Source organism: Temnothorax longispinosus, chromosome 2 (assembly GCF_030848805.1).
Source record: "Temnothorax longispinosus isolate EJ_2023e chromosome 2, Tlon_JGU_v1, whole genome shotgun sequence".
NCBI classification, from domain to species: Eukaryota; Metazoa; Arthropoda; class Insecta; order Hymenoptera; family Formicidae; genus Temnothorax; species Temnothorax longispinosus.
This window is the reverse complement of record NC_092359.1, coordinates 22,809,001-22,825,503: the sequence shown is the minus strand read 5'-3', so window position 1 is coordinate 22,825,503 and position 16,503 is coordinate 22,809,001. Positions and strand designations below refer to the sequence as shown.

The 16,503-nt window shown below is 42.8% G+C and overlaps 1 protein-coding gene across 2 annotated transcripts in view; it reads left to right on the top strand.

Annotated features, from left to right (window-relative positions):
* The window catches only part of LOC139825322 (fibroblast growth factor 18), a 131,027-nt gene that overhangs the window by 10,784 nt on the left and 103,740 nt on the right, over window positions 1-16,503 (top strand). The window contains exon 1 of one of the 2 annotated variants that reach the window (XM_071797966.1): window positions 7,673-8,263. The exons of the other annotated variant lie outside the window; for it this stretch is intronic. Within the exon in view, the coding sequence (XP_071654067.1) occupies window positions 8,250-8,263 (14 nt within the window). The 5' untranslated portion in view covers window positions 7,673-8,249. Of the gene's footprint in view, window positions 1-7,672; window positions 8,264-16,503 lie in introns of those variants that run through there. 2 annotated transcript variants of the gene reach the window in all.

The window sequence follows — 16,503 nt, the reverse complement described above, 5'->3', positions numbered from 1 at the left end:
ATAAAACTTTGCATATATCGCATTTTGTTATTAAAAAAATGCTATCACCCATCTATCGCATTTGACAAAAAAAATACAAAATAAAGAAGTATAATTTAATATCGATTTTAATCATTTTCCGCAAGAAAGTGCAATTAATTCGTGCAAAACGTCTTACGCAGGAAATAACAATTAGGTGAATTTTAATCTAATAATAATATTTTTAATCACTGCGAATTTATATAATTATATATTAGACAAACGAATAAAGGGTGTATGTCGCATTATTACGTTATTAAAAAAGTATTCGAAATATTCTGAGAACACAGTTCTGTTCTGTTGCAATTAACTTTCTTACGTAATATGCGTTTCATTGAAATATTTTAGGCAAGAATGCATGTAAGATCTTATATTAGCTTAGCAATCCGAAAATCGTACGTTCTTAAATACCAAAATGGCATTTGAAACGAGCTGTACAATCACTGTTATTATTTGCAGCTACATGCCTCTCGCGCTGTACGTGCGTGAGGCAAACGTAGAACCCCATGCGTCTCCAAGTTTATTTTATGCTTACTACGCTTGAGCCTGCCTCAACACTACCTTCTCTCGTTGCTCCTATACCTCTCTTTGCCGTCCGTATAATGAAACGGTAATTCCTCGTCGCACGTGGCTGATTCCTTTACGAAGACGACGTTAGTAGTGCCTCGAGAGTGTCGTTTAAACCGCCGAAGAACATGCCCGCGACATGTTCAGTGCTTGGGTGCAACATTAGATTTTATTTACTACTCATTAATATAATTCCATGTCGTTGATGTAATAATTACGTAATCAATTTGCGGAACGCGAATACACAACAAAATAAGTACTAGGCAATTTTATTCTAACGTCGAGCAACTTTTAAGATCACTTTTGCATCATATTGATCGTTGCGTCGTAATGACGTTGTCAAAATTGTCCCACGTTTTCAGTTTGTCATTTTGTGTCTCGCGCGCGGGACGTATGACGATAAAAATGCGTCGGCAAAAATGATATCGATCAGTGACATTTGCCGCGGTCCAAGGTTAAAAGGCCATCGTGAAAATGCCAGTATCGGTGAAGGAAGCATTAACGAGAAGCGGCGGATTAATTGGGGACGAGGAAGAGCGAGAGAAGCGCGGTATCTTGCTCGTGAAATTTCCTTTTATATTTTTCGGCGCTCGGTCGAAGTTAATGGGAGCTTGGGGGATACAGGGACACCGTTGACGTCATTCAGTGCCACGCTCACCACTACAACGCTAATCGGACCGCATCTCGCGATGCACTACGCGGCGACTTTTCTCGAGTTTAGTCGATAGCTTCCCCGGCGGTATGAAAACAGGACGGGAAATTAGCTGCGGTTTCTAAATTCTACTCGACACACACATACACACGTCACGGATCATCGAGGATGTCGATAGCGTGCGTAGGTCGAGACACTGACGGATTCGTGGTACATCCGCAACGAGGATACGCAAGAAAGCTTCTCGCGCAAGAAAAATCGCGATCGCGATCGAGTCCTTCGCGCGAGACCAGCATTAAAAAGAACATAAACTCCACGCGCGTCAGCTACATAAATTAAAAATTTCTCGTGACCAAATATTTTGTCGTAACGCGAAAACGGATCTACTTCTGCGACTCGAACGACGCTATTTGTTTCGCTGCTCCGTCGAGTTCATCGCAATTTCACCCGACGCGACGTACATATCGAATCGAATGCAAATATTACATGTACAACATAACTCACGATATAGTGACTATCGTTTACGACCGACGGGAATACCAAAGAGTTGCGCGTTGTATAATGCTCGATTTAATGAATGTAATGAGTGTACATATAAGGCGCAATACGGTGGGTTAAGCGGCGCGGTCCGGTTATAGCGCGGCGATACGACGATTTTGTTTTTCCGCCGAAACGGGACGAAAACGTAGAAATGGATTTTTGCGTGGTCGCATCCCAGACTACTGTCTACTTACGTGGGTAGATATAGAGTCAGCAACGCCCACGTCGTCGCCGGGCTGCTGCTGGTGCTGCTGCCGTCGCCGCTGCTGCTGCTGTTGCCGGCGAGGGTGGCCGCCGCCACCGCGCGAAAATGTCAGACTAGCCGGCTGATACGTTACACCCACGCGCTGGAAAGTGGGGCAAAGTCGATTCATTCATCCACTGATTCATAAGTGTGGGCGTAAGAGCGTAAGGGTTGCGCGGGGCCGCTGGCGCACCCCCATCCTCCCTCGTTTTGTGTACAACGGAGATCCTTCCCCCTATATCCACGGAGGAGATAAAACGTTAAGATCCCTTCGAGATGTCCCCTTACCCGCATCTACTACCGTCACCGACTACGTCTTCCGCGACTTTCTTAGCGAGAGCTTTCAAGCTCTTTTCCCGACGTATGTTTCCCGGGAGTGAAAACGCGTCGTGTATCGCAACGAGTTTATCCCCGCGAGAGTACCCATCGTGTGTTCAAAGAGTTATACAAATTGCTGTGAGAGTATGCTTAACTGCGCGATAAACCGATACAGGATGTCAGCTTTTCTGTACGTGTTACTGCTTAGGTAAGTTTTTCTCCCACGCGAAAGATTTTTGCTTTTAAGAAAACGTTCTATGCTTTACTGATGCGACTTGGTGCAAAGCGGAGTGCGATTGCACCAGCATACGCAAGTTTGAAACAGCGTAAACACGTATTTTAGAATCACGATATAATAGGTATAAAAGTACGATCATACGACAACGGAGATTTCGCGAATGTTAACACTTCTGGATCGCGCATTAGATTGTCCAAAATACTTTCTTACACATTTTTTTTTACAAAATATTAATTTTAAAAAAGTCTCATATAATTGTACTTTGATTCAATTTACAACATGTAGATTTTTACGTTAATATGGCACTTATATAAGATAAACATTGGCTCGCAGCGTTATATTATATTAACGTTAGAAATGAAACCGCGTCGATTTATCTGGGGAGAATTTCTCGTCTGACGTAAATCCTCTGCGCGTAGCGATGCATATATGTATGTGTTTCCTTCTCTATTCTCTAACATCTCTGATATTTTTATTAAAGTAGATCTACACGATTTCTTCGAGTGTAATATTACCAAAATTGGTTATAATTACGTATTTCGCAAAATATCGATCGCAATCATATTAATTTCCGCAATTATGGTTCTTTGAAAAATAATGGCGCAAAAAAGGTCACGATAAGAAAAGAAAACTGCTGAGGGGGCTTGATTTTATTTAATTATCGCAAACAACGATTAATCAGATTGCTTAAACCGAAATATATATTTTTTTAATTGGAATCACGATACGATGCAAGTGAAGACCTTTATGTATATCTGGGAAATCACGCATATTTACTCCTCCATCACCCCCAAAACTTTCCACCCGCTGACCTCCCAGCTTCTAAAACCGCCATCCACCATCCGTATATATTCTATACGCTGCTAAACACAATGCACCGTCTGCTATTTCTGGCTGTGCGCCATTGTCGATAACCTTTGCATTGTCGAGCCGATGATGGGAGTATCGCGATAGGAATACCGTCTGCGGGATAGCACCCAGTGTCCGCCGTCTGTCGTTGGCGATTCGTGAAATTGGTCGAATCTCGCTGGTCTTTCGGCAATGCTGAAGGTCAGAGGTCACTTGAGAAAGGTCACAGCAGCTAAACATTGGGCGGTACAAATAAGATTGAAACGTATATCGAGAAATAATTTATTTATAACAGTCACGTCTGATTTTATGTATCGCTACTGTCCTGTAATATCCATTGTGACAAGCGTTACGTTAGTAAATAGGGCAGGTTAGAAGTTTTATAGAAGACGATATTTCACGCTTTTTTTAATGCAATTTTGTCACATATAGATATCTGTGTAAAAGGTATCGACGTGATTATTTATAATTACAAAAAATTTATAATTAATTACAAAAATATAAGAATATGACGTCCATCTTTTATCCTCTATTTTTAAAAATTAAAACTCGGTAGATATTCAAATGTCAAAGGCGAATAATGCGAGTGTTAAAACGGACATGTGGTCCAGAAAAATAGTAGCACGGTGACCGTAAGAATTTCGCTGAACAAGCCACGCGAAGGCGCCATATGAATTTCGGGACTCTTAAAAGCACCGTGTGTATCAACAAATCGATAACCCACGTAAAATTCAAAGAACGATGGCTGCCAGGCTTCATTTCTTTCCCGTCGTTATTCATACGCATAGCCTAAATCTTCAAGGAAAAGCAGGAGGAGACAAGACGCGATGAGGGAAACGAATGAGCCGCCCGCCTACGCTTTCCTTCGTAGTTTTTTGTTCCCAGCTGGCGCCCTCGCAGAATTAGAATTCGGCGGCTAAAAATAGAATACTGATCACAATAGAGCGAAAAATAAAAAAAAAAATAATAGACGGAGAGGTTTTCAAGTTCTTGGTTACATCGCGCGATATTCCTCACGCAAAACTAATCGGGTTTAATAAAGAGGAAAGGCGATTGAGAAAAATATAAGTTATAACGAATTCTATTGATTTTCAAAACGTATCTAGACATATAAATTTACATACATAAATATGTTATAGTTTTACTGCTTCTACCAAACTTCTATATCTGACTTTTTTCTGTATAAATTGAGATAAATAATTCATGGATTTTATTAATATTTTTTTTTATTAAGTATCTCTTCTTCTTTGCCACTGAATATTATTATTCATTGGCTTATTCTTTACACAGCGAAGTGTGTGAATTCTGAACAACTCGTACTCGGAAAACAGACGAGACTTCTAAAGGAAAAACTTGTAGAAACTTGTAGCTGATGTTTCGGTGTCACGGGCTTTACCTGAAAATCTTTTAAACCTATCTTCGCCCTGGCTTTATAAAGCGGCACTAAAGAAAACCTATAACTGACGTCCATGTAATTTTAACGAGATGAAGATACTTCGTCGGTAGAAGGTTTTATTTGAGGAACTGTGCACCGGCTAGGTTTGTTACAAAGTCGTTTATTCGTTTATGACATACGCCTCTATCTTTTGTATGGCGTCTTGTTATAAGTTTTTCCGTTCTTAGTCGTGTTAGGAACGTAGACGAACATGAAGCAGTTTAGGTCGATGTTGGGCCGCTGTAGACGGTATATCCGGGACTTTGAGATTCGTCGGAGTTTAATCAATGTTCGAACGCATCGATCAACTCGTAAATCATTCACGGTGATTATATGCATTCCCTACAAAGAATGACTCTACGACGTAACGTACAATTTCGATCAAAGGTGCGAGCGTGCATCATGTGTGGTCCTCGGCGATCGATTAAATCATCCGCTGTCATCGATTTGCATAATGTTTACGGTGGCCGTTTATTACGCAATCGATGTTTATACATTGCAATCCGTGATAACAAAGTAAAGATAAAAATGTCAGTTTTCTATATATATATATATTTAATTATTATTCATATATCATTTACTATTATATGATAGTTAAATCTGCATATTCTCTTCTTTTACACATGCATATGCACTTAGTCCACTCTTTATTCTACAAATGTGTAAGATATAAAATAATTTAAAAATATTATAAACCTGCACGTTTGCGACATAATTAGTAATTTAAAAGCCGTTCTGTCAAACGTAGTAACAAGACGGTGAATAAATAAATTATGTCGCTGGCGTTACGTGTTGTTTCTACTAATACTACTATTGAATTAAGGACGTCAATCAAAAGCGATATTCGCGTGCAGGTATTATCATAAATAACTTTCTTCTGATGCGCGCATGTATGAATGTAGGACACGTGCGGTCTGTATTCTTTCGACTAACTTCTGTGAACTTTGTGGCAGAGTGGTCTGTACGTATTTGCAGATAAATACGTACGTTATTACAGATAGAATGCTCTGGGAAGATTTTTGCACACTGAGATCGGTTTAAACAAATTCTTGTGTTAAACTTAATGAGTGTACTTTAAACGTTCATTGCGCCTGTCTTGCGATCGCGGGTCTTGACCCTCGATATCGGCAATCGAGTTTGGCGATTGCCCAAATCGATTTGTGGATGTAGAGCACCCGCCAGTGAGCCCGCAGGCATAGAAAGGATGTTAACCGAGAAGAATGAACGATTACATAATAGCAAGTTTCAAAATGATTTAATCTGTAGCTTTGTATAATTTAATGAATATTATTTTCAATGACAAATTATGTTATTAATCCATAACGAATTACTGTTATGTATGCAACTGTTGGAAATGATGTAATTTAATTGTATCGTTAAAAATATTAGAATTTCACATTGTCACAATTGTCCATTCTATGCCTGCTTCTTTCGTTCCTCGAAATTAGTCTTGTCGTGCGCAGCGATGGTTCTATTTCTACAGCTTCGGGTTCCAGCTAAAGTTTTCCGCTGCGGGACGCGAGAGAGACGCCGAGGTGTTGGACGATCGCGAGTTGTAAAGCCACAAGACAACGCTTAAACGTATGCCCCGCGGAGATGCACGCGTGAAATATGTACGCGTAATGTAACACGATAATATGAGTTTCGGAGTAATTGTTTACGCGTGCCAAGTGAGTTATTTGGCGCGTGGCCACGCGGGGGCTACACAGGGACGGCACCCACGTGGTCGGCCAACTGCCCGCGGGATTTTCCCCTCTCTTTCACGTCTCCGTACCTCCTCGATGGGCTTTTTCTTCTTCGTTCCGCACTCTCCGTACGGTTTTACACGCACGCAACAAAGAAACGTCTCCGAAATAATGCAGCCACGAAGGGCAACAAAGCGTTTTCTGCTACGTCCCTTTGACTTTATGGCTTTATTCCGCGAAACTATTATTATTCCTACAAAGTTAAGGGAAACAATAAAGCAATCTTATGACATTTTTGTACGGAACATGTAACTTGAAATCTCGCCTCTCACTTACGTAATATCGAATAATAGGATCTATTAATATTTTTCATAATTCAATAACGATATCGCTGATATTTTTATTTCAATAAAACGCACTTAGAAAAGGATGTCCAATATTGCATGGTCGTAAATCTGGCTAAATTTAACTCATCATCTCAATGGACATTTATCGGATACCCATTTGGATAACAATGAAACTGACAATAGCAGTCATTCGTATATAGAACTGAATTTCCACTACATTTTTACGAGTCAAATGATGCAACAATCGATTGTATTAGCAACAGGACAAGGCAGGTCTTCTCGCTCAAACTCGTTATCGCGCATGATGCAAAGACGTTTATAGCGTAACGAAGTCGCGACTGTGGGATGCCGTTGCCGGAAGTCCGTCTCACCCTTCAGCGTCAGGCGCGATCGAATCGAAGTCATTCCAAAATATCGAGGAGAGGAAGAAGCAGACAAGAGGAAGGAGAAAGAGACATCGTGGGTGGATGCCTCCTTTGCGTGCAGGAGTCGAAATCGTCCTTCGGGTGGCGGCGGCGGCGGTGGCGGCGGTGGCGGCGACGTCGACGTCGACGACGACGACGACGACGACGACGGCGGCGGCGGCAGCGGCGGCAGCGGCGGCGGCGATGGTGGTGGCAACGTTGCAAGTGGGGGCACGAAATAAGGGTAGTTTGCGGGGGCGGGGGCGGGGTGGTTCGTCAGTTTCCGGGTTGTTCCGGAGTGAGTGAGGGCGTCGTGGGGCGCCACGGGGGGTGGGCGGGCAGGAGCCGCGGGCCACGACACGACGAGGCGTCGCGACGTCAGTAGAGCGCCGCGCTATCGACCACCGCCACGAGACACCGTCGTCGTCGTCGTCGTCGTCGTTGTCGTTGTCGTCATTCACGGTCTCGTCATCATTGTCGTCATTGTCATTATTGTCTTCCACCCGTTGACTTCCCCCGTTACTTCCGGTAGTTTCTCCACGAGACGCGGCGGTTTATTTTATCGGCAATTCGCGGCGCGAAAAGAGCGATCGCGCGTAAACGGTGTCCCAAACGAAGAAGAAGAAGAAGAAGGAAAAGAAGAAAAGGAAGAAGAAGAAGACAAGGAGAAAGTTACGCTGGCGTGAATTCTCGAGGAAACCGCGAAATTGTGCGGTACCGCGAGATCGTGAGGTCGGTTCAGTTCTTATTGGTGACGATCGCGACACCGGACACCACGAGGATCGTACGACGGCGCGGCGCACGCACGCGTGACCGCGAGGTAGCCGCGTCAAGATCGTGCGAGGACATCGCGTGCGTGCGTGGATACGTGCCCGAAGCTTCGTCGTCTGAGTACTACGAGCCACCCCGTGTGAGACCCAATGACTGTCCATCCAGGGACCACGGGACACACATGTTCGTTATAAGGTCAGTGTACGAAGTCGCCGCTGCTTGTCTCGCTGTTTCCGTAACGCGCTTTTTTCCTTTTTTTTTCTCCTGCGAAGAAGTCTCGCGTGAGACTCGTTCCCGAGACGAAGTTCTTCGAGTTCCGCGCAAAGTATCTACGTGTCGTTTGCACTTCGGAACTCCAGCGGTCAAGACGGAGAGGATTTACGTAAATGGGAACGTGCGAGATTTCATCCTCGCGCGACGAAGTACCGACTTGGTAACTTCCGAGAAAAAGTACAGAACACGATATTTGCAGAGAATTCTTTCACGGCCAGAGGAGGGGAAATAACGCGGAAATTCACCGGTTCTCCTCGTGCGTAGCGATGTTCTTGGCGAATTTTTCGTAGCTCTCGCGAATGCGGATTTATTTTAGCTGACCTTTAGAATTTCCGAATAAGTGCGTTAAGGCGAACGGATATGTCGATAATCAGACGCGTCTTTCGACCGCCCCCGCGAATGCTTTCGCATTCTCTCGCATTTGCGAGGAGGAAGCCGCGGAACCAATGTCGCGCGCGCAGATTTATCGTCTCCGGTTTCGTTCCGCTACATTCTCGCGGTGGAGCGTTCTTGAAATCGCGACGATGAAATCCATTCTAATCGGGACGCAAACGCGAACGTCTCCCCTCGCTCCATTTCGAGCCGGCGACTGCCGAGGGGATGGGAAGTGAGCGAGAATTTGCTCATGGCTAGACGACACGACCACTTTTGCCCAAGGCTAGATTAAAGGGATAGATCCGTTTCTTTCTTTTTTGAGCTGTTCTATTCTCGCGCGCGTCGCGCGTCTTCCTTCCGAATTTTGGCAATCTCTTTCCGCGCAATCAGTTGTTAATGGTTCGCTTGAAATGCACGACATTTACGACGCGGAAATATCGCCTGACTTTCTATTTAACTCAAGTTGCATAAGAAAATGGTATGAATGCATTAACGCAATTGACCATATTGTTCAAGCGCCAAAAATGCGAGAAATAAGGTTGGAGCAAGTCGTACAGGGGCATCGATTGAAAAATGAAAGTATTAAAGGGATTAAATAACAAATATATCTTACAAGAAAAAACAATTTATTTCGACCAAACTGGTAATTTATTGTAAAGTTTATATATACGACGTTTTGAACATTGTTTTTGGTTCTTATTAAGTACACTCTGTGTCATAAAATAAATAGCCCCTCGAAGTTTGTTACAAGTTTTTTTCTCCAAAAATTCATATCTAACAGATGTAATCGAGTGTCCATATGTTCGTAATGGACATCCGTTTATATATCTTTTAGATATGAATTTCTGAGGTAAGAACTCGTATCTAACAAGGATGCTTCGAGCGGCTATTTAATTTTATGACACAGAGTGTACTTGATAAGGACCAAAAACAATGGCCGAAACGTTGTACATATAAACGTTACAATAAATTGCCAGTTTGATCGAAATAAATTGTTTTTTCTTGTGAATTATTATTGGCGAAGAAAAGAATTATTTCAAATATATCTTATATATATGAAATTATTTATTTACTTTGTTTAATATTATTACTTTGCAATTGCTACTTGTTTGATATAATGTGGTTCAGAAAAATTCTGAATTTTTTAAATCTTGTAATGTTCCATTTTATAAAAGTGATTACAATGTATGTCTTCCAAGTGCACTACGAAATATCTTTATATCTGCATTGTTGCTTCTATGTAGCTTGAATTGCTTGAGCTTACATGCATTTGTTGCAACTCCTGAGAGTACTCATTATTTTGCGGTCTGTTCTCACATACAATTACCATATATTATACTGATATATTTCATATTCATATAACATATATTACTCATTCATCTAGATTATATGCATATGTATAAACACTATAAACTATCAAATTTATTACGAAGTACATTCGTACCAATTAAGTTACTTGTTCCACTTGATCCAAATGGATCATGTATGACTTTTAAAGCGTGTATCAAACTCTAGTAAGCGATATATGGCATATTTGCGTGTATTATTCGGTGTATTGTGCCGTCGATGAGTTTTGTCCAGGACTCTGCCGGAAGAAGCAGCGAACCCTCGCGATTCACGTTCGTACGCGCGCAGTGATGGCCCTTACGCCTCGCGAAGTCTCGTCAAAAGCGAAACCCTCCGCGATATTTCCGAGTCAACGGCGTTCTCTCGTTTGCCCCTTCATCTGGCTGTGCCCCCCGGCTGTACAAAAGCCGACGATAGACTCGACATTCGAGGGGACGATTTCCAAAGGAATTCGCGATTAACGCGTCATCGCCCCATTGCGCATCAATCTGCTTCCGTTTGTCGACCCGCGGACGACGCTCGCCATTCAGTGGTAGTGGAAACAAACATCCGTGCCCCGCGGGTTGTCTGCGATTTTCTCCGGTCGTGCGCCTTCCCGAGAAAATGGCGCCGGATCGATCGGGCTTATCGCGATCCCTCCAGGAACTGGGTATGATGCAACGTTTCGCTTTTTTGAAGACTTTTCTTAATGCTGACTCACTTGCATCGTAAGATATAAGGAATCCCGTGGTATTGCAATAGTTTCAACAAGATTACGAACTACGATATTATGAAACTAATTTAAGACCTTGATATTTGTAGCAGGAATTCAATTTTGTTTCCTCTCTGCACGGAGAAAATTAACACAAATTAAGATTACTTCTATCTCGATATCGATTTTATAGTATTACAAATTTGTTAAATGCTTGTACAAGCTAATCAAAGTGACATTTTCGAAGTTGAAAGTTGAAAACTAAAGTAGCATAATGAATAACGTAGTTTTCACGAGAAATTATTTCTAAGGGTTTTTAATACAATGGAAAGATGAAGATACGAACACAGACCGAAGTAAGAAACGACTTTCCATTTCTCTCTCGCAAATTATGAGTCCGTAGGTTCGTTGTCCACTGTCTTATTCTGGTGTTAATGATATTAGAAACAGATATCCCGATTGGCGTAATTTAAATTAAAAGGATACCGAACCTGCCAAATTTGAAAGGGTGCCAGTGCTTACGGTCTCTGGGTTAGCGAACTGGGATATATACCTTGGCCCTCGCGTATAGGGTCGAACTAGTTTAGCGGGTTGGACGCGGCCGAAAATGTGCGAGGGGGTGAACTCTTCATCGCGTTGAATTTCAAATCCACGTATCCCACGGGAGGAATTGGCGCCGCTCCAATCGCGATTCGATGCTTACCTGCTCGTATTCCTTCTGTTTCCTTCATCCAATTCTTCTTTCTCGCGTTGCCGTTTTATCGTGACTAAGCGATGCACAAAAGCGGGTCACGAAACTCTCCCGATTGTACCAAGAAAGTTATACGAGCTTGTTGGGAATTTTTGAATATTATTATCTGATTAGGAACATTACTGGATTTCTGTTAAAGTTGTGAGACAGGAAGTGATATTGAAAATTGGAAAACCATTAAAAGATAGAACATCAGAAGTCGGAGATGATCTCGTAATCAATTTATTAAAAAAAAAAAAAGTAATTCTCAGTCGCCGTTTTCAATTTCAATTTCCAAATTTACATAGCGAATTACGAGGCGTCTTTCTTCCGTTTTTGGGCAAGTCTCAGCAGCGGTGGGATTTCGAAAGTGTCGGGAGCCTTGACTCAGTCACCCTGAAGTCTCAAGTGTCACCGAGTCCGTGCCTCCGCATACGACGGACCGCTTATCACGGCGCGCTGCAGAACGTCACGCGCGGCTCTCGAACGTGTCACATCCTCGCGAGTACCGGGAGACAGGTTGCATTGTCGCGGCTATTGTCGTCACGCGGTACGGGCCTTACTCCATCTACCGCCGTAAATACTCGGTGATCGCCGCGCGTGAGGCCGCTTGCCGAAATGTTGCGCCGTCCGTTGCGGCACCCCGGTCGACCAAGCTGCATTTTTTTACGGAGATTGACGTTTACGGGACGTGGCCGTTCGTTATTTATTTCTCGCAGGCGCGAGCGGCGAGAGTGTGATACGCGTGTGTGCGTGGCTCCTCTCAAGGCGGCGAATTTGACCCTAGTTTAGCGAGGTTTTATGCTCGGGCTGAGAATAATTTGCATAACGGCCGATGCGCGCGGCTCGCGGCAACGATAGCGGGATGAATTTACGCATTTCCTTACGATCCGCGTGTCCGCGGGTATTAATGGCGCGAAATACTTTCGTACTGGCTCGCGCGTTTGGGCCTCAATTAAAGATCTCGAACGAACGGCAGCGCGCGGAATTTACTTCGGCGTAAATAAGCGCGCGCCGTTCCGGACTGTAAAAACTTGGTGCGTGCCTTGTTTTCCGCAGATATTTTATTGGCAATAATATAACAAAATAGTAATAGAGAGAACGACGCTATACGGCTCTCGCTCCCCGTTACGGACTGCCGTCACCGAGGAATCTATTGCTCCTACGCTTCTCCTGTCGCATGCGAATCTCCCTTATTGATTTTTACAACGTGTGGCCACGTCATAAAAATCGACAAGGAATGTAAAGTAACGACGTGACGCTCGCGCCGAGCGTGCGAGTGCTGTGCAGTGACGACGCAGTCCGCGTCACTGACGATAGTAAATTCGCCGAATTTAAAACTCGTCAGAGAATTGCGATCCACGAGGTAAATACAAAAGTATTTCATTCTGCGAATCCCTAAATTACCTGCAATTCTTATAGGTGGAAGATTCTTTCGAGAAAAAGAGAGAATTCGTGTAGGATTTATATGCGCCACACCGGTACAGAAATAAACTATATCAATGAATAATTGATACGATATACCTTAATTAACTTGATTGTGTCAGAAGCCGATATTGTGTTTCATCTTTTTCATCGCGAAATTAAAAAATTGTATAGGACTGAACAACTTTTCATCTCTTGACTTTCAATTTGTGTGATTTGTAATTAATAATTCAAGGATCATTAAACAGTGAACAGTAACGGTTTAATATTTACATAAATAACAAACGATTAATAAGGTTCGATGTATCGGCCAGCAGCACGATTCGGTATCCCAGATATTTGTAGCTTATTGATCGTGGCAATCGATGAATACTGTATCGCGCGAGTTTACTCCAGTTAGAAAATTCCCCTGTATATCATTGCCATCGCGGTGAATGGTGCTCCGCTGCTGTTATGCCGCGCGCAAAACTTTTGCGAAAAATTCGCACCGAAATTGACAAACGTTATCGTACCCGCGCACGTAATTCGTAGCGCGCGGACCGTCGCGCGTCGCGTCGCCGAATTGCGCAACTGCCATTACCATTTTGGTTTCGAAAACTTACGACATTTCACGATTTATATATCGTCGGCCCTCGCGCCGCCGGTATCTGTTTACATTGGCGTTGTGGCAGCACACTGTAAATCAGACTCCGACGATTCGTGGTCCGGCATTGTTCGGCCGCGTCGTTCCGAGATACACCCGGTAGAAGAGTGTCGCAGGTGCCGTTATACGAGAGACGCATTCGCATTTTCTTGGGTGGATATTCTTCTTTGCACTCTCTTCTCCTCTTCCTCCCCTCTCCCCCTCCAATGAAGTCGGTTTATTGCCGCTCATTGAGACGGCCATCGTCTTCCGATTGTTGATCCGTGTTCGGAGCTCGTAAAACGATCGTCGTCGCGATCTTCGTCCTCTTTTCTTGCTTGAACGCTGCTCGCGAAGCTGTGCTTCGATATAGTGGTCACTTTTTTTCTAAATATAGTATTATGTATGACGTTGGTTTGTGGATGGATGGTAAAATCATAAAATAAAGAATGGCACGTGCCACATGTACATTTGAACAATACTCGCGTGCGAACAAAGGATTAAAAAAATGCATCATAAGTTTTACACAAAAAATCCATGTATTTAATTATTTATAGAGTATCTACATATATCAATTTTATGATCATACTACTTCTCGAAATAAGTATCGTGAAGAATATTTTTCTCAGGGAAATTAGATAAAATAGATGAATGTCATCACTTTCCGTAAATTTGTATTTATTTCACATTTAAATATTATAGTGCTTTGACAAAATTATATAATTAAAAATCATGTAAAGGTTTATAATTAACAATTTAGGATTTTACAAAGACATGAAATTGATTTAATACACATGAGTAGAAAAATTAATAGTAATGGCTCATTATCCCCATGCATATTAAAATTATTTATTGTTTGATTCGCTTTCCTTGATGCAACGCTTTTGCGTATGATATACGTGATGTTGCAAGGATTTGCTACCAAGCAATCCCTGCTAATGACCATCGCGCAGTAAACACGATGCGGGGTGAGAAAGATAAAACTATCAGAGTCGACGGGGTGAAAATCGGCGAATTTACGGGCGCACGTCAAGGTACATTTTAGTGCCGAGAGAGAATACTTTCTTTCGTAAATATAAATATCGATGCGCGATAAAATCCTATGTACTGTATTTATAACTAACAATAAGAGAATGATCACTTCGAGACTCTGGTCTTTCGAATGATGATGCTTGGCAGTGTTATTTCGTATAAAGCACAGTAGATAAAATATTTCAACTTCTATTAAGATGCATTTTTCTAAATTAACAACCATATGTTCTCTTTTCAACTCGTTCGATTTTCAATGAGACGCGTTATAGATGGAACTTCTCGGAAAGGCTGCGTTTCCAGATTATAGGCAGTTTTACGCGAGTTAGCAGGTAGAGCGGTCCGAGGATCGTAGTTTCAAGGGGACCGGAATGGGGAGAAGGGATTCACCGGGCGGCGCGGCGGCGGCAGTGTGGCGTTAGAAAGTTCGCCTCGGTCGGTGTTTGCTCTAACGCCTTGGCGACTGGTCTGCGGTTATCCAAACGGACGGAAACCCACTCACGAGAGCACCTGTGGAGCCTGTGGCTCCGCTGCTGCTTTTGTTCTTCCAGCCGTTCTCTCCTCCTCGCTCCTCCTCGTGCACGCCGCTGCCGCCGCCGCCGCCGCCGCCGGTGGCCTCTGCTGTTCTACCTACCTGTTGTGTTACTTACGCCTCGTCGGCTGATCACACTTCTCGAGACGCGGGCGGGGGTCGCTTTAAAGGGATTAGCACAATTTTCGACCGCGACGCCGCGCCGGACGACCCGGAGTCCCGATGACTCGTAGTCGGATGAAAATTACGAAGCGCGTCATGGTCCGGAGGCGAGAAAATTACAGGCCCGCCTACGTTTCTCGCAACCTCCGGGATGTCGTACCGTCGCGATTACCGGAGTAGCGCTGCATCGATTCATTCTTTATGGGAATCCTTTTACAACGTTTTCGATTTCAATTCGTGATTTCTATAAGCCTTTCTAGAGAAATGCATTCTGAGAAACTAATTAATTTTGACACGTACGTTATTGCATGTGTAATTATCTCTTTAAATATATCAACGTGTATGTAACACGTAACTGGTTTCAACTGCATATAAATGGTACTGCTTACGGATATTTATTTTATATTTTTTTATGGGATTTATATAATATTTTTATAGATGTATATGTCTCGTCGTTTGTTTTCTGTGTATTACGGGACTCTCGGAGTTGGAATTTTAAATCGCACGTTCGGAATTAAAACAATCATGATTCTTAATAAAGAAAAGCGAGAAGCGACAAGACGTGCGCTATATATTACCTTGTGTCAACTCGTATGTTATCCTATGTCTTCGATATTCTTAGCTAATTAAAGACTTCTCCAAAGATACAAATGATATTTTATTACATGTTATTTGAATCTTATTTTGAAAACTAATATTATGATAGTTTTACATACAGCTAAAAGGAGCTTTAAAAACTACAAGAAAACAATTTATTCTGAAATAACAAAAAGCGTTTTACGTTTTCCAAACTATTTCTGTCTTAATCTTGGTACCTTAGTTTGTTCACATCGTTCTTTTTACAATTATTTGTTCCAAAAATGTACATTTGAGATATACACCCTAAAATGAATGTATAAAAAATAAGTAGGTAATGTTCGTCAATTCTCTTCAACAACGACGCTCGTTACGCGGTACTTTTGTCATTATTCACAGTAGGAGCTTCGTTCGCGGTTGGAAGCCTCCGATATTCCGGATACGAGAAACTTGGTCAAGATTCCTGCGCGAAGTGGGTCGAGCTCTTGCCGGAGTCGAGTGGAGTGGAATATCAGACAATTCACGTTAATTGAAGAACATACCAACGGGAGTTGAAACGATCGGCGGTCGGGGATATCGATACGAAATATCGCGCTGATACGACTTTTGATTTTGACCTCTCAAACTCGCTGCGCGCGAGAGACGCGGTGATAAATTTGTCCCTCGGGAAAAC